At 44.8% G+C, this 17,626-nt stretch overlaps 2 protein-coding genes across 6 annotated transcripts in view; both read left to right on the top strand.

Annotated features, from left to right (window-relative positions):
• Positions 1–4,816, top strand: part of FRAS1 (Fraser extracellular matrix complex subunit 1) — a 534,425-nt gene extending 529,609 nt beyond the window's left edge. The window contains exon 74 of the mRNA XM_086405184.1: positions 621–4,816. Coding sequence (XP_086261310.1) covers positions 621–1,214 — 594 coding nt within the window. The 3' untranslated portion in view covers positions 1,215–4,816. The remainder of the gene's footprint in view (positions 1–620) is intronic.
• A 5,941-nt stretch (positions 4,817–10,757) lies between these two features.
• The window catches only part of ANXA3 (annexin A3), a 71,168-nt gene continuing 64,299 nt past the window's right edge, over positions 10,758–17,626 (top strand). For 4 of the 5 annotated variants that reach the window (XR_015165260.1, XM_086405182.1, XM_086405178.1 and 1 more), the window contains exons 1-2: positions 10,758–10,836; positions 15,738–15,790. Coding sequence is in view for 3 of the 5 variants with exons in the window: in XM_086405182.1 (XP_086261308.1) it covers positions 15,776–15,790 (15 nt within the window). In the remaining 2 variants the exon portion in view is untranslated. The remainder of the gene's footprint in view (positions 10,837–15,737; positions 15,791–17,626) is intronic. The other variant, XM_086405183.1, reaches the window with a different exon arrangement.

Below are 17,626 nucleotides of genomic sequence, written 5' to 3'. Positions count from 1 at the left end.
TTTTAATTCCACATATAAGTAAAATCATATGGTATTAGTCTTTCTCTGACTGACTTATTTCACTTAGTGTAATACTTTCTAGGGCTCCCCAGGTGGCTCAGTGGTAAAGAATCTGCTTGCCAATGCAGGAGATACAGGTTTGATCCCTGGGTTGGGAAGATCCCCTGGAGGAGGAAATGGCAACCCACTCTAGTATTCTTACCTGGAGAATCCTATGGACAGAGGAGCCTGGTGGGCCACAGTCCATGGGATCTCAAAGAGGTTGAAGTGACTGAGTACAGCCTGTACAGCCTAATAATTTCTAGGTCCATCCATGTTGGCACAAATGGCAAGATTTTTTTAATAGCTGAATAGTATTCCATTGTATGTGTGTGTGTATATATATATATACACACACCACATCTTCCTTTTCCATTCATCTGATGGACACTCAAGTTGTTTCCATATCCTGGCTATTGTAAATAATGCAGCTGTGAACACTGGTGTAGCTAATGCTTTTCTTGAAACCATTTACCTATGGAAGCTTGTGGTGGGCAGTGGTCTTCCCGTTCCCTTCTTCAGCGGTGGTCTGTGGGCATCAGTGACATGTTCAGTTCATCTCCCGTCTCCTCCTCCGGCAGGTGGAAGCAGGACACCAGTGGTACCTTCAGGTGATCTACATCATTGGTCCTGATACCATCTCAGGCCCCAGGGTCCAGCGCTCTCTCACGGCCCCTCTGAGGCGCCACCGAAGGGACCTGGCAGACCCCAGTGGCTGGCTGAGCCTTGACGAGTCCCTCATCTATGACAATGAAGGAGACCAAGTCAAGAATGGCACCAATATGAAGTCCCTGAACCTGGAGATGCAAGAGCCAGTCGTAGCTGCTTCTCTCTCCCAAACCGGGGCGTCTATCGGCAGCGCCCTTGCTGCCATCATGCTCCTACTTCTGGTGTCTTTGGTGGCTTGTTTCATCACCAGGAAATGCCAGAAACAAAGGAGGAAGCCGCCCACGGGGGACATCCTGGAGGAATACCCTCTGAATACCAAGGTGGACATGCCCAAGAGGGGGGCAGACAGGGTGGAGAAGAATGTGGACAGACAGTACTGCACGGTGCGCAATGTGAACATACTTGGTGAAGCCGAGCGCGCGTACGTGTTCAGAGGTGCGAAAGTAAAGAAATTGAATCTCGAAGTCAGAGTTCACAACAATTTACAGGACGGAACAGAAGTTTAATGGAGGAGACCCATGTGTATTTTTTTTTTTCTAAAGTCATTTTTATAAAACGGGGGGAAAATACTGGTATTTTTATAATCTTGCCAATTAAAAAAGGGAATACGATAGCGTTCAGTGGCGGAAGGCATACATCACTTGCATCAACTCACAACTGAGCTACCTCATGGGACAAAGAACCACTGAGACCCCAGAGGATGGAAGGAGTTCTTTCCGTGGATCCCATTAAGTCTCTGCTAAAAATTGTTCCTTCTGTAAGGCTAGTCTTGGAAAGCCAGTATTCAGAGTTAGGACTGGACTTTGGTCAGCAGAGGGAGCGCACAGGGATGTACTGAAAGGTCTCAAAGGCAGAAAGTGGCGGGGGGCGGGGGAGGGGGGCAGTGCTTTTGGTCTCCACTCCCCCACCCTCCCCTCCAGCTCCAGCTCCCTTCTGCTTGCGCTTTTCCTGGGCATCTGGACCGCAGAGTTCACATTGCTGATGCACAGATCCCACTCAGAATTCTGCTAATAAGTACCTATGTGTTTGCTCATGCGTCCAGTTGACAGTCTGCACTCTACATCCTCCGACTGTACTTTGCATCACCAGCCCTTTTCACCTGGGGCTTTAAACTGCTCTGGACTAGAGCATTTCTCCGAGAAACCTCAGCCTCTCCTGTCAGGCATCAGGCAAGGGGGAAACCCCCTCCCACTTTATGGAGGGGGCACTGAAACCTGCGGGGAAGGAGGGACCTGGCAGGTGACTCAGAGCACATCAGAGAGGCTCTGCGCCCTCGGCCCCAGGGGATTTCTTGTACCCAGCTGGTTTACACTGCAGCCAGGAGACATCCTCCCTGGAACAGGATGGCTGCCAGGCAAGATCGCTCCACTGTGCCCCTTTAGCCAACGTTGCCTGTGGGTGCTTGACACACCTACCACAGTTCCTGCTGCCCCAGGCTTTTCCCAGTCCAGTAATAGACAAGCCCTGTGCTTTGCTAGCTGTGGGGCTTTTATTTTGTTAGGGCTTCAGAGAAGTCAGTGGTTCCTTTGAATAAAGACAATCAGGAGAAAGCTCAGGCCCCAAGTAAAACGGGAGTTGAGGATTCCCTGGTACTCACAGCACAAAAGGGCTAGTGCTCACAGCAGACAGAGTACTCGCTCAGCAAATACAGGCAGGGCTTCCTGTACAGTATTTCAGGGATTTCTCTTTTGGGGGTTCTTTTTTTGGTAGCTCAGGCACTTATTTTACCATATCAGCACAGCACATGACAAGGCCATGAACACATGGCCCTAAAATGATTTAGTGTTCGAATAGCAGCTTAATGATGTAGTATGTAGTGTGCACACCACTTGCTTTTGTGTTGTTTTATTTCTGCTGAGTTGGCAAAAACGTAAGCATGCATGTCATGTTGTTTTGAACTGGAGGCACCTTTCTGTTGTTTGAGAGGAAAAGACACTTCCCCTTCTGACACCCGTCACACCTTTACCGCTGAGCAAATCGCGGAGCATTCACACTGTGTAATATTTGTATTAGAGTTGAGCCTCACTCTGAGAACATTCCACATTGGAAGCACTTTGGTACTCGGAGCTAGAAAGAATGAACCATGTAAGGTTTCAGGCATCTCTGCTGGAGTCCAAGCTCCTTGGGAGGAGGGCAGGTCTGAGCCATGCCTTGGGTTCTCCAGCAGAGCCTGGCACATCACAAGCACTCCAGGAATATGTTTTAAGTGAGGTGTTATGGATGAAGGATAGAGGAGTCGATTTAGGGCAGGGGACAGAGAATATGGTGCCAATATCATAAGGGCAAGTAGAGAAAAAAAACACCTCTCCTACTTGGATCCTAAAATTGTCTTCTCACTGAGGCAGAGAAGCACCACTTGACACAGGCATGAATCTGGCATGGATTTGAGGAGGACTGAACTGAGAAGCTGGAATAGCATGTTAACAGGAGATGAGACTGAGTCAGTCTCCTGAGCAGGACAGTTGGAGGAGAGTTTGATGAGCATTCCAAGATGAGTGTGAGGCTTCCCTGGTGGCTCAGAGGTTAAAGCATCTGCCTGCAATGCAGGAGACCTGGGTTCGATCCCTGGGTAGGGAAGATCCCCTGGAGAAGGAAATGGCAACCCACTCCAGTATTCTTGCCTTGAGAATCCCATGGACGGAGGAACCTGGAGGGCTACAGTCCACGGGGTCGCAAAGAGTTGGACACGACTGAGTGACTTAACTTTCTAACTTTCTAAGTTTCTAGGGAAGGGAGAGTTGGAGAGATTGGGTCCCCAAACCCGATTCTCCTGCCTGCTCAGGTGAGACCTGCTGGGGTGTTTGGAGGTAGAATGTCTCTACTAGCCTCATGAACACCAAGAACTGGTGTTTCATGACTGAAGAGTTCATCAGCCCAGCACAGAATTCTCTCCAGGGCAATGAAATTAAGAACCCGCCTGCCAAAGCAGGAGACACAGATTCGATCCCTTCATGGGGAAGATCCCCTGGAGAAGGAAATGACAACCCACTCCAGTATTCTTGTCTGGAGAATCCCATGGACAGAGGAGCCTGGCGGACTACAGTCCGTGGGGTCACAAGAGTCAGATAGGACTTAGCAACTAAACAAAAACAACCTATATTAGAAGGTTGCCACTATTTCTTCCAAGACAGAGCCAGTCACTCGCGGAGCAACTTTTGGTGTGGCCTGTGTGTCTCACCACTCCTAGATGCCTGAGTGCTTACATGTGAAAGCAGCAGCTTCCCACTTGCTGGGAGAGCCTTCTGGCATGGCCCTTCCGATCCTACTAAACAGGGCACGTGGGTGGGAAGAGTGAGGACAGAAGGCAGAAGGGGGCTGGTGTGGGAAGGAGTGGAGGCTGATCTCAGCGCGCTCCTAGCAGCCTCTGTGGAAGGGTCTCAAGTGACCCTTGAGATAGTGAGTTGTCAGTGTGAAAGGGAAGTCCTTGGGATCATTTGTGCCCCCCTTCCTTTCTATCCTCCACCCCCACCACATACACTTCATCCTTCTCTAGTGGATGCACACGTGTGAAATAGGAGGTGTTCAGAGATGTAAAGCGGAGACGTACTGCTTCAATACAGAATTTTTCATTTCATTTTATACATCATATGAGGAAGCAGAAAATTTGCTGACTGACCTGGGATGCTATTCCAGTCAAAGCTCTCCTTTCAATTCTTCTAACTCGCTCACTAAGGCCGTGTGTGTGTTTTACTAATCTTTCCTACCATGCCTTTAGGTGAACAGGAACAAAAGCCCCTCAGGGGTTGCTATTTGCTATCACAAGCTGGCTGTGAAGGTTCAAAGAAAGAAGAGTCTGCATCTTTGCCCTCTGATTGTGCCCCAGGCCTGGCCTCGTGTGGATTGTTATGGGGAGATGCGGAAGGAGTGTGGGAATGTGTTTGCACAATCTTACAATATGTAGTCTTGGTGTACCCTAGGTATTCATTCCCAGATACTACACACCTGCTCAGACTTGAGTAAAACATCTGTGGTGCTGTCAACCTGATTCCTTGACTCTGAAATGATTTTTGTATTTCCAATACCAATCTGTGTGTTATGAATTTCTGATTTCTCCAATAGCATATGCCACTATATAAATTTGTATTAATAAATGGCAGTCTGTGTTTTATTTGCTGTGTTCATCTTACTAGATTCTTCACCTCATCAACAAAAAACAGTGCTATGGAGATGGCAAAATCATTCTAAAATTTGAGACATGTTTTTTGGAGAAAATCCCTCTGAAGGGGTTGAATCTGAGACATTCACTGCTTGGGCTAAGATCAAGAATAAATTACCTATCCTCATATTATCATAGTTCTTCTTTTGCCCTCTGTTAAAACCCTAGGAAAAGAAGAATAACTAAAATTTCCATGTGCAAAAGATGATCATCGATGCAGTATTTATCATCATAAAACCTTCTCAGGACACTTGAAGTAGTGTGAAAAAGACTATGTCCTTTCATGCAGGCACAAAGTTTATTTTAATATTTATTTTTATTTATTTATTTGGCGGTACCAGGTCTTTGTTGTGGCACGTGGGATCTTTAGTTGTGGCAGGTAGGATCTAGTTCCCCAACCAGGGATCAAACCCGGGCCCTCTGCATTGGGAGTGTGGAGTCTCAGCCACTGGCCCACCAAAGACATCACTGGGCACAAAGATTTATGTCCATAACTCACCCTGTAACTGACAAAAGCTCCAAATAAGAATGTATTGGCTGGTGCAGGAAAAATGGCAGAGTCAGAACGAAACTGAGGCCAGGCATTCCGCAAGCCTGTCCTCCCTGAGAAACCAATGACAGTGATCACCAAGGCTCTGTTGGTACATTCAAATAGCACATTTGCAAACCCAGCAAGACTTGGGAAAGATTTTTCATGAAATCCAGGGAAGAGATGCCACAACCTAACCTAGGGTTTCCTTTTCCTTAGATGTTGCCACCGGCTTTGTGTAAACTTAACTTCCTCAGAATTTCCTATGATGGTCCTTGGCCTAAAAGCAGGCCCTCCGCCCCAGAGTGCAATTCTCTTGGGCCCATGAAGAAGCTGATTCAGGAACCAATCTATGAATTGCTAAGAGTGGCTATCAAAATGCTTCTTGAGACCTGAAATTGCATGGAAACTTGGAGGAAAGTGGCAGAAAATGAGTTCTCGTTTAGATTTTGCAATATCTCAGACTAGGGTTTTGAAGAAACATAATGAGAGCAGGTGAGGGAGACTATGGAGAATATCCTACTAGATTCAACCCCATGAAATTGCTAATTTTGTAAGTCAAAACAGTGCAGAATCAGTAGTTTACACCTCTCAACCTAATATTTAGATACCACTGCTACTGCTGCTAAGTCGCTTCAGTTGTGTCTGACTCTGTGTGACCCCATAGACGGCAGGCCACCAGGCTCCCCCGTCCCTGGGATTCTCCAGGCAAGAACACTGGAGTGGGTTGCCATTTCCTTCTCCAATGCATGAAAGTGAAAAGTGAAGGTGAAGTCAGTCAGTGGTTTTCTACTCTTAGTTACCCCATGGACTGCAGCCTACCAGGCTCCTCCGCCCATGGGATTTTCCAGGCAAGAGTACTGGAGTGGGTTGCCATTGCCTTCTCCAGATGCCACAGTGTGTACTAAAGATTCTATTCCAAGTTTCCCTGATGGTCTAGTGGTTACAAATCCACCTGCCAATGCAGTGGACACCAGTTCAGTCTCTGGTCCGGAAGATCCTACCTGTTGTCGGGCAATGAAGCCTGTGAGCCACAACTACTGAGCCTCCGAGCGTCAACTACTGAAGCCCAAGCGTCCTGCAACCTGTGCCCCACAGCAAGAGAAGCCCCTGCAGTGAGAAGCCCATGTAACACAATTAGAGAGTAGCCCCAGTTTGCCTCCACTAGAGAGAGCCCGCGTGCAGCAGTGAGGACCCAGCAAAGTCAACACTAAATAAATAAATAAAAATAGAAGTTTCTATCCCCAAACGAGCCTGTGATAGCTCTAACCAGGAGCACACTGCGACTAGCCCAGGTAAAATCCTAGGGACGATGTCAATATCATATTGGACACACAGGTGGTGCTAGTGGTAAAGAACCCTCCTGCCAATGAAGAGACTCAGGAGACCTGGGTTTGAAGAACCCCTGGAGGAGGGCATGGCAACCGACTCTAGTATTCATGCCTGGAGAATCCCATGGACAGAGGAGCCTGACGAGCTACAGTCCATGGGGTCACAGAGTCGGACACAATTGAAGCAACCTAACATGCACACATGCCAGTCAAGATCAATGATTTCTTCACCTTCTCTACCTCATTCAGTCCTGGTTAAGACCCTGTAAAATAGTTGAAGATCATTGTCCTGGACAATTTTCTCTGAATGTTCCACATGAATCCCAGGATTTCAAGTATTTGCACAAACTCATATTGCTTAAATATGGTCCAAAGCTCCTATACCTCTGATTTTAATGCTTGTCCCAAAAAATCCAGCCACTTGATTGATACAAGAAAATAGCCCCATGGTGCAACTCTCTCTTAAAAAAAACACAAAAAGCTAGCAGAATTTTATCCCCATGGTCATTTTAATTTAAGGCTGCAGGCTACAGACCATGAGGTCACAAAGAGCTGGACATAACTGAGCACACACAGAGCACCAAACTCCAAGACCTGCAAGTCAGAAAAGTTTATCAGAATCCAGGCTTTGGGAGAGTTTCTGTAAATTGTTAAATAAAATTAAAATGTTTCAAGATGTCTCCCTTAAACATTCCAACTAAATTAGGAATGTGTCCAAAATGGACCAGTAACTCACAGAAGTCCTTGTGCTGCTTATTCTGTTTGCCTGCACACCCATCCTCTGCCCCAATTCCTATGCTCCAGGAAACTGGCTTCTGAAATTGCTTCTCCAAGCCTTTCTTGGGCCCTTGGCCTCCACCTTCCCCCCAGTGCTAGGCCCTGGTTTTGGCCATGCTTGCATCCTTCCTAGGCTACAGGTCCTGTCGGGCAGCTCTCGCCCATGTGATTATAATTTCCTATGACTTTGCACTACAATGTTATATTTGACTCTCAAATTGTTCTTTTTAGCAGAGAAAAAGGGGGACATAGGAAAGGCAGCTTCTTATAAAACTACAGCATTGTTCAATGCATTCAGAATGGTGAAAGTTTCACCAAACAGTCTTTTCTGGGGTTTTTTTGGATGATGATAAACATGGTTTCTGGGATCCTAATATTTATCATTCTAATCATTTTACCATCTAAAATTTACTTCTGAGAAAATTCATCTTTTGAGGGAAAAGCATTAATTTTATAAATATACCGCAGCGTGATTCTAGTTTAAATGGTAACTGGGCAATTGTCACAACTAGAAAACCTCAAAAAACAAAGTGCATTTTGTTTTCAAGTTGCCATCCTAAAACCAAAGAGGTTAAACCCTGAACCTGGAGCAATTAAAATAAATCCTGCATGTAAACACCATGTGTTTCATATCCTTCTGAGTAGAAATCCAACTTTATTAGTTCCTGGTTGTGTGGGACACAACTGGTAGAAGTTACTGAATCCCACTGAGCCTGTCTCTGAATTTGCAAAATACAGGTAATCACACCTAATTGAAGCTCTTCTGTAGACATGAAATAAGGCAATATATGCCAAGCGCATTTCTCAATGTCGTATAAATTATGGGCTCTCAATACATATCCCCCTGTTGCTCCCATAATAATCCCAGAATGTTCCAGGATGAGCTGGGACTTGATAATCTATTGTAGCAGTCCCTGAATGGGAGTCAGAAATTATAACAGAACGGAAGGCTGTTCTATCTTGGCAGAAAACTCAACGTGTTAGATTTGGAAGTCAGCTGGTTCCCTGGCACTGACTTGACAAGCAAGACCACCTCTCTGCTTTCTCTATTGAAGCTCCTCTTCCATTTAAGGAAGGATGTCCTCTTAAACAGTCTTTCCTGGTGGCTCAGCAGTAAAGGATCCGCCTGCAGAGCAGGAGATGCAGGATACCTGGGTTCCATCCCTGGGTGGGGAAGATTCCCTAGAGGAGGGCATGGCAACCCACTCCAGTATTCTTGCCTGGAGAATCCAATGGACAGAGAAGCCTGGCAGGCTACAATCCATGGGGTTGCAAAGAGTTGGACAGGACTGAGCAAACAACACACTTTGATCCAAATCAAAGGTTCAGAATCTGCACCTTTCAAAGCATGGTATAATGGCTTTGCAATAGCCCAAAGTTTGGTTTCCCCATGCAACAAAATCCCACCATTCCTAGGAAAACCTTATCATTTGGCCACCAATAAATTATAAAAAGACCTCTTATAGGCCTAACACAAACAAACACACACAATAGAACAGCCTAGGAAGATCAGATAGAAATTTTCCACCTCAAAGATGCATAAAAACATACGTTTCCCTCTGAGAAGTCTTTGTTTAAAGTTACCAAGCCAGCTTCTCCTTTTTTTAAAAAAAAATCACCTTAATTACATACACAATAAAAAGAGCTCCCTCAAAAAAAATTTTTTATGTGTGTGTGAGCACTTTTAATTTCCAATTAAGTAAATACTCGTCCTAACTATAGGTTGCCAGTAATCTAGGATTTTTCCTAAGGGACTCAGATGAAATCTTAGAATAAGTGCTTCCCATTCCAGCTCAAGCAGTTAGGGTCAGATGTCTGTGCTCACAAACCAAAGTAAACAAACCAAACCAAACCCTGAAAGCAGGAAGTCACTAAAAACAAAACAAATGGCAAAGAGATGCCCAGAAGTCCAAAAACGAAATGGCAAGAATGCCCCAAATATGACTTTTGAGTACCACTAAGCCTGTGACGTATGTTCAAAGCGGTGCGTTACAAATGGGGACCCCCTTCTATAGGGAGACACCCCCAAACTGGAACTGCATCAGTTCCTCAAACGGAAAACATCATGAGGTGCACACCAGGGGACTTATCTAAATGCTAGTGAGTCTCCATATACCAGACGCCCCATTTCTGATCCTCCAATATCCAGTGTTTCTGGGATAGAAAGTTCAGGCTGGCACGAAAGAGAGAAGAAAAGTGTCCTCAGCCTTAGCAGCTGAAAGGGTAACTTCTCTCCTTTTCTCCATCACAGTCCCAGAGTTCCGCAGCTAAGTTGGGAGGCGGGTTGGTGTGATCCCAGCGCCTCCCTATGAAAGGAGTCCCTGGTGTTGCCATAGCCAAGGGGCCCTATGGGGCCGCCTGCCCGCCACCAACTGCCAGACAAGCCTCCCAAATTGTTGCCAACCAAAATCTTGGCTTTTTCTGCCCACTGAAGCCGATTAAAAAATACGGAGACAAAGTTTGGAGGTAATAGAAAGGTGGCTTTATTTCTCAGCTGGCAGAGAGGGCTGCCCTTCACCCCCAACCCCACCATGAGGAGTCTAGGGGATGACAGCTTGCAGTCAGGAGTCAGAGATGAGGAACAAAGGTGTTAGGATCTTGTCAAAAACACTGATAGGCTGGCATCAGTAACCCAGCAATTGAGCCTTGTAGTTTGGTGGCTCTGAGTCCTTTTTTCTGGTATGTAACTACAAGGGGAAGGAAGTGTTGCAAGGGTAAGCAAAGGATAATACGTACAAAATTTGGCGCCTGCAAAGTTAGGGGGCAGAAGAGCAGGCTTAGTTGCAGATAGGCAGAGTTAGGAGCAATTAAAGTAAAAAAGAAGGAAAAAAAAAACCTAAGGATGTTCAGGCCTGCTTACTGTTCTCTTTTTTGGTCTCAGGAAAGGGAAGGAAAAACTCATTCCTCTTTTTCCATTTCACTGCAACGTGGGAACTGTCTCATCTTTGAATCCACAAGGTCAGAACAAAACACGCATTGCAAAATATCTGAAAAAAAAAACTTAATGTGACGGAGAAGTTAAAATGGAAGACACAGGGTTTCACTATGAGGATGAGAAAAGAGGGTGGGAAAGTTTAGAGATTGCCCCCACACTCCATCGGAGAGGTCTAAGACGCACCTGTGGGGAACTGCAGCCCGGGGGCCCTGGGCGCGACTTCCCTTTTCCGGCCGCCGCTGGCGAGCAGGTGGAGCCGGGAGGAGGCGGAGGGGCGGGAGGAAGGGGTGCGGTCCCGGGGCGGGCTGCCGGGCGGGAGGGAGAGCGGAGCAGCGGCTCGCGGGGCGCACTCCCTCGCTGGCAGCTCTTCCGCACGCCGGCTCCCGCGGCGGCTCCCTAGGTAAGTTCAGCCTCCCCACGCCTAGCCGCAATCCTCTCCCGCTGCCCTCTCTGTCCTGCGGCCCGAATCCCCGGGTGAGCGTCGACCGGTTCCCCTGCAAGCTCAGCGCCGGGCGGGCACCCACGGCGCGCACCGACCCGGCTGCAGGGTCCCAGGGGGATGGGCCGGCATGGAGTCCACGGCCCCGGTTTCAGAATCAAGGAAGCCGAGGCCCCAGGCAGCAGAAGTGCCTGCCCTGAGAGGGTCACTCGGTCCTGGTCAGGGCGGGGCGCACGCTGACCAGCTTTTCATCACAGCGAGCGGCGCGGGGATGCAGTTGGCCATTTTGGTCTCCCCAACTCTGAAGGTCTTGGGAACAGAAAAAGAACGGGAGTTAGAATAGCCTTTCCGGTGCCTGGTGTCTCCGGAGTAGTTCTGAACTCGGTTCTGAGGACTTGGAAACCCACCCATCTTTGTGAGCACGTCTTCCTCTTCACGTAGGCAATTAATTTTATTTCACCTGACTTTTTTAGGAGTTGAAAGTTTATTTAGATATTGGACGTTAGGAGCCCCAGAAGTTTGCTTTTCCCTCAAAAGACTCACCTTTTTCTTTGATTACAGTAGTCTGATTCACTGGACGTGAATCATTCCCCTGGCATTTGAGTCAACAGACAAGGGGATCTGAGTACTGATTGCAACTGACCATATATAGGAAATTGTGGTTTCCCCCTGGTCAAGAAGGTTCAGGGTCGCTGGAGGCCCCTTTGGCTGCTGATAAGAAGGTTGTTATCTACATCTATACTTTATTTCGGTTTTGTTAAGTAAGTTCATTTGGGTGGAAGGAGGGGGAGGGATAAATTAGGAGATTGGAATCACCCTATACACACTACTATATATATTAAAAAATAGGTAACTGATAAGGACATGTATAGCACAGAGAACTCTACTTAGTACTGTGCATTGGCCTGTGTGGAAACAGGGGGAAAAAAAGAGTGGATATATGTATAATCGATTCACTTTCCTGTATGCATGAAACTGAAAGATTTCATGCATACATAGTCCTGTATGCGTGAAACTAACACAACACAATGAATCAACTATACTCAAATAAAAATTAAAAAAGAAGACAGTTGTAACATGGAGGGCTAAATTCTTTTTTTTTAATATGTATTTATTTTAATTGGAGGCTAATTACTTTACCATATTGTATTGGTTTTGCCATACATCAACATGAATCCGTCGGAGGGCTAAATTCTTATCAAGGATTTGTGTTCCACATAGACAGACTTTGCCCTTTGGAGTAGCTACTTTCACAACTTTAAAAAAAAAATCAACTTCGTGAAAATTGTAACTCATAAAAACATTACGCCATTTGCTCTCATGAAGGCAGAAAACTTCAGACTAGTAGGAAAACGAATTGAAAAATGTAAAGAAAACCAGAGGGCTTCCCTGATAGTTCCATTGGTAAAGAATCTGCCTGCAATGCAGGAGACCCCGGTTCAATTCCTGGGTCCGGAAGACCCCCTGGAACAGGGATAGGCTATCCACTCCAGTATTCTTGGACTTCCCTTGTGGCTCAGCTGGTAAAGAATCTACCTGCAATGCAGGAGATCTGAGTTCAATCCTTGGGTTGGGAAGATCCCCTGGAGAAGGGAAAGGCTACCCACTCCAGTATTCTGGCCTGGAGAATTCCATGGATTGTATGTCCATGGGGTCACAAAGACTCAGACAAGACTGAGCGACTTTCACTTTCAAAGAAGACCAGAGCCTCGTTCCCAGAAGTCTGTGGCTCTATAGGGACATTTGTTGAAATATAGGCACCAAAGAGGAAGTAAAGGAATTGATGTGAACACTCTAATCTTTCAGAAAACGGTGTTTTAAAGTTCTATCATTGGGTCATTTAGACTCCACTGTGGAGTAATTCTTCACTTCTTAGTTCAGTTCAGTCGCTCAGTTGTGTCTGACTCTTTGCGACACTATGAACCACAGCACACCAGGCCTCCCTGTCCATCACCAACTTCCGGAGTTCACCCAAACCCATGTCCATTGAGTCGGTGAAGCCATCCAACCGTCTCATCCTCTGCCATTCCTTTCTCCTGCCCTCAATCTTTCCCAGCATCAGGGTCTTTTCCAGTGAGTCAGCTCTTCGCATCAGGTGGCAAAAGTATTGGAGTTTCAGCTTCAACATCAGTCCTTCCAGTGAACACCCAGGACTGATCTCCTTTAGGATGGACTGGTTGGATCTCTTTGCAGTCCAAGGGACTCTCAAGAGTCTTCAACACCATAGTTCAAAAGCATCAATTCTTCAGTGCTTAGCTTTCTTTATAGTCCAACTCTCACATCCATACGTAACTGCTGAAAGAACCATAGCCTTGACTAGACGAACCTTTGTTGACAAAGTAATGTCTGCTTTTTAATATGCTGTCTAAGTTGGTCATAACTTTCCTTCCGTGAAGTAAGCGTCTTTTAATTTCATGGCTGCAATCACCATCTGCAGTGATTTTGGAGCCGAAAAAACTAAAGTCAGCCACTGTTTCCACTGTTTCCCCATCTATTTCCCATGAAGTGATGGGACCAGATGCCGTGATCTTAGTTTTCTGAATGTTGAACTTTAAGCCAACTTTTTCACTCTCCTCTTTCACTTTCATCAAGAGGTTCTTTAGGTCTTCTTCACTTCTGAAACCTGTGATAAATGTTCATAATTTACAAATTATACTGGATCAACACATATTGGGGCTTCTCAGGTGGCTCAGCAGGTAAAGAATTCGCTTACAGTGCAGGAGATGTGGATTCAGTCCCTGGGTCGGGGAGATTCCCTGGAGGAGGGCATGGCAACCCAGTCTGGTCTTCTTGTCTGGAGAATCCAATGGACTGCAGTCCATAGGGTCACAAAGATTCATACACGACTGAAGCCACTGAGCACATAAGCACGTATTGACCATTAGCTTTGACAGTGTATTGGCTGGGCCAAGTAAGTAAGAAACTTGGGGTTAAATGCATATCTTTGGAGTGTAACTGCCTAGGTTCAGTAGGAGGCCACTCACTCCTTGTGTGGCTGGAATGTAGCTTCCCTTTCGCAGCCAAACTCTGGTTGGCGGAACCTGCCCGTGCGGAACCCCTGGATTCCAGGAGCCAACTGTACCGTGCCCTTGTGTATAAGGGATTTAAGCACCCTCAGATTTTGTTAAATGCTGGACAAGGTTGGGGAGAGGGCCTGGGACCATGGATATGAAGGGACTCTGGGACCATGAATGTGGAGGGACTGACTGTACCTTTCTGTGCCTCAGCTTCCTCATTTGCAACTTGGAGATGTTATAAATGATACTTGGCTCCCCTGGATCATTGTGAGGCTTATATTGAATCATTTATTCATTCCATAGCATTTTTTAGTGCTTTCTGTGCCCCAGTGAACAGACATGACAAAAATCTCTAGCCTTTCAGAATTGACCATATAGTGTTTTGGTATTATCTGCAACATAGTAGAAACTCAAAACATTTGCTGACATTATTAACACATATAATTTCATTTAATGCCAGCAGTGGCCATCCTCTCCCCTTTTTTTAAATGAGGAAACTGAGGCTCAAAGAGATTGTGTCTAGCTTTAAGGGGCAAAACCAGAACTGATGATATTTTGAATCCACTGTATGTTTAGAGGGATGTAGCATTAGCTGTCATAACTAGAGAGTCAACTGCCCTTCCATCAGTGATTCTGAGAATATTGAGGCTAAATGTTTCTAGGGACTAATAGTGTCATTTCCTGTTGAACTTTACTGTGGGCTATCACTGAATATTTAGAATATTTTGTTCCTGGGAAGAGTGGCAGCATGTTTGAACAATGTCTGCGTATGACAGGATTCCCAGGATTCCCTATGTATGTGACTGGATTCCCAGTCAGGACTCTGTCAAAAAAATACCCCTTTATACCTACAGGCTCTACCAAGATATGGACCTTCCTCAAAAAGCAAACATGTTTGTTTATAAAAGGCTGTAGACTTGGAGCCTTGTAAAATGTAAATGGAGATTTCAGAAACACAAGGATTCAAACTGAAGCTAGTTAAAAATTGGAGAAGAGGAGACACGTTTTTTTTGTTCCCTATGATGGTGGGAGGCTTCCCTGGTGACTCCGATGGTAAAGAGTCTGCCTGCAGTGCAGGAGACCCAGGTTCAAACCCTGGGTTGGGAAAATCCCCTGGAGAAGGAAATGGCAACCCACTCCAGTATTCTTGCCTGGAGAATCCCATGGACAGAGGAGCCTGTGGCTATACTCCATGGGGTCACAAAGAGTCAAACAGGACTGAGCGACTTATCTTTCTTTTTTTTGCTTTCTCTATGACGGTAGTTAATAAGGAAGTCAGCAATCAATGCAGTTCTCCTGGATTATAAGTGAGTCAAAAATTGGCTTTCCGTAAACATATTTGCAAACTTTTTGAGTACAGAGATTTTTTTCTTCTCTCTTGTTTTGAACCCTTCACAGGTCTAGCACAGGGCTTTACAGGTGACGCTAGTGGTAAAGAATCTGCCTGCCAGTGCACAAAACACAAGAGATGCAGATTGATTCCTTGGTCAGGAAGATGCCCTGGAGTAGGAAGGAAATGGCAACCTGCTCGAGTATTATTGCCTGGGGAATTCCATGGACAGAGGAGCCTGGTGGGCTACAGTCCATAGGGTCGCAAAAGAGTTGGACGTATCTGAACACAAACAGACACACACAGGTCTATCACAGTCCCTTATAGCTAGTTATCAGCAAATATTTGTTTAGCAAATGGGGTACTTGATATTAGAGACAAGTCTTCTTCCTGAGATGGTTTCTCTTTGAATATTGGCTTCTGTTTCCTGGGGTTGAGTTTAAGGGTTAGACTGAGATGATTGTGCTCTGAACCCCAGGTTTATACCATTCGATGCTTTATTTTTCTTTTAATAGGTTAGTGTGATCTCAACTCAAGAGAAAGGTGGGCTATCATGGCATCTATCTGGGTAAGTAAAAATCAAGCCTTTGTAACAGTAACTTATCCGAATCAAATCAAAATACAGAAGATCAAAATGTTAAGAAAAAGTTGAAATTTGATGAAAAGTTCCTGTGAAAAATTAACATGCCCTCAAAGCTAGAGGATGTCTAAAAATAAGAAAATATTAAAATGTATTGTAAAGGTACTTAGTTAAAATAATTTGTACTGACACTGAAATAGGGAGGTCAATAACAGAATAAATTATGTGATATGGGAATTTATTGTAAGAAAAGCCATTTTATATCAGAGAGGAGAAGGCTTATATAATAAATGATGTTATGAAAACATCTAGCTATTTGAAGAAGAAGGTAAATCTGTATTCCATCTCTCCTCTTTCATGAAACTGAATTTCAGATATTTTGTCCAGATGTATAAAATATTGAAATGAAAGAGACAAAATATGGGTAAATTTTAAAAATTATCTTGGAGTGGGAAAAGCAGTTACAACCATAATACAAACCAAAAGCTTAAAAGAAAAATATCGATCTATTTATCTACATACAAATTTATAATTTATGACAGCAAGCAATACTATCAGTGGAGTCAGAAGGGAACCCACAGGGGAAAAGCATTTGCAACACATTCGACAAAAGATTCATTTCATTAACATAAAAATAGCTTGAATAAATCAATACGAAAAATGAACTTGATGAAAAAGCTTTTGAGGGACATGAATAGGATATGAAAAGAATTACAAATAACGTGCAAAACAAATATATAAAAAGATGCTATACATCACTGAGAAATAAGGAAATGTAAATAACACAATGAGAAATCATTTCTATCTAAGTATTGGTAAAGGTCAAAAAAATGAACGAAGACCAGTGTTGCAGAGGATGTGGTCTGAGAGGTCTCATATTCTGTTTATGGAAGAATAAACCTGGCGCTCTTTGGGGATGGTATTTTGGCAATATCTATCAGTGTCTAAATGCACATCCCCTGTAACCCAGTAATTCCACTTCTAGGTATTTATCATGCAGATAATACTTGCATAAGGTTGGAAAAATATAGGCTGATGGACATTCATTTATACTAATGAAAATATGCAGATAGCATAAGTGGCCATCTGTGAGGTATGGTATTACTCAGCTGTAACTTGTAGCCATTTTTATGTCATCACTTAAAAATGAGAAAAAGTGGGTCAGCTGTGTCTATATTGATATAAGAAAGTGTCCAAATATATATTTATAAATAAAAAGTCAAGTTACAGAATAGTATGGAGAGAGTGATTCTGTTTTAGAGAAAAAAAGAAAAGAAAAAAAAATATACATAAAGATTGTTTTCAATGCATCACCTTCCATGCTCTGGTCTTTTTTAATGATGAAAATGCATCATATTGTATAACTGAGGGGCAGAGAGACTTCAAGGGTAACTGCAAGGGAAATGTGAGCAAGCCCTGGTACACTCAGTGTTGGTATCTGATGTATCTGTTGGTATCTGATGAGATGTATCATCATGAGGCTTTGCCTGGTGCCACACGATTCCCCATCACTGGTCAGTAGGCTGATCTTCTGCTTTCCAGATCTGAAATTCCTGTTGCTATTATGGCTCTCTAAAGCCTCCTTGGTGGTTCAGACAATAAAGAATCTGCCCACAATGCAGGAGACCCTGGTTTGACCCTGGGTCGGGAAGATCCCCTGGAGCAGGAAAGGGCAACCCAGTATCTTTGCCTGGAGAATCGTATGGACAGAGGAGCCTGGTGGGCCATGGGGTTTCAGAATCAGACACGACTGAGCTACTAACACAGCACTTCATTATGGCTATCTAGTTGTGCTAATTACTTCAGTCATGTCCAACTCTGTGC

The sequence above is a fragment of the Bos grunniens genome, chromosome 6 (genome assembly GCF_055505025.1).
Source record: "Bos grunniens cultivar Pamir isolate PY7600 chromosome 6, Bosgru_T2T1.0, whole genome shotgun sequence".
Lineage (NCBI taxonomy): Eukaryota > Metazoa > Chordata > Mammalia > Artiodactyla > Bovidae > Bos > Bos grunniens.
Note: the sequence above shows the minus strand (reverse complement) of the source record. Positions and strands in the feature narration are given on the sequence as shown.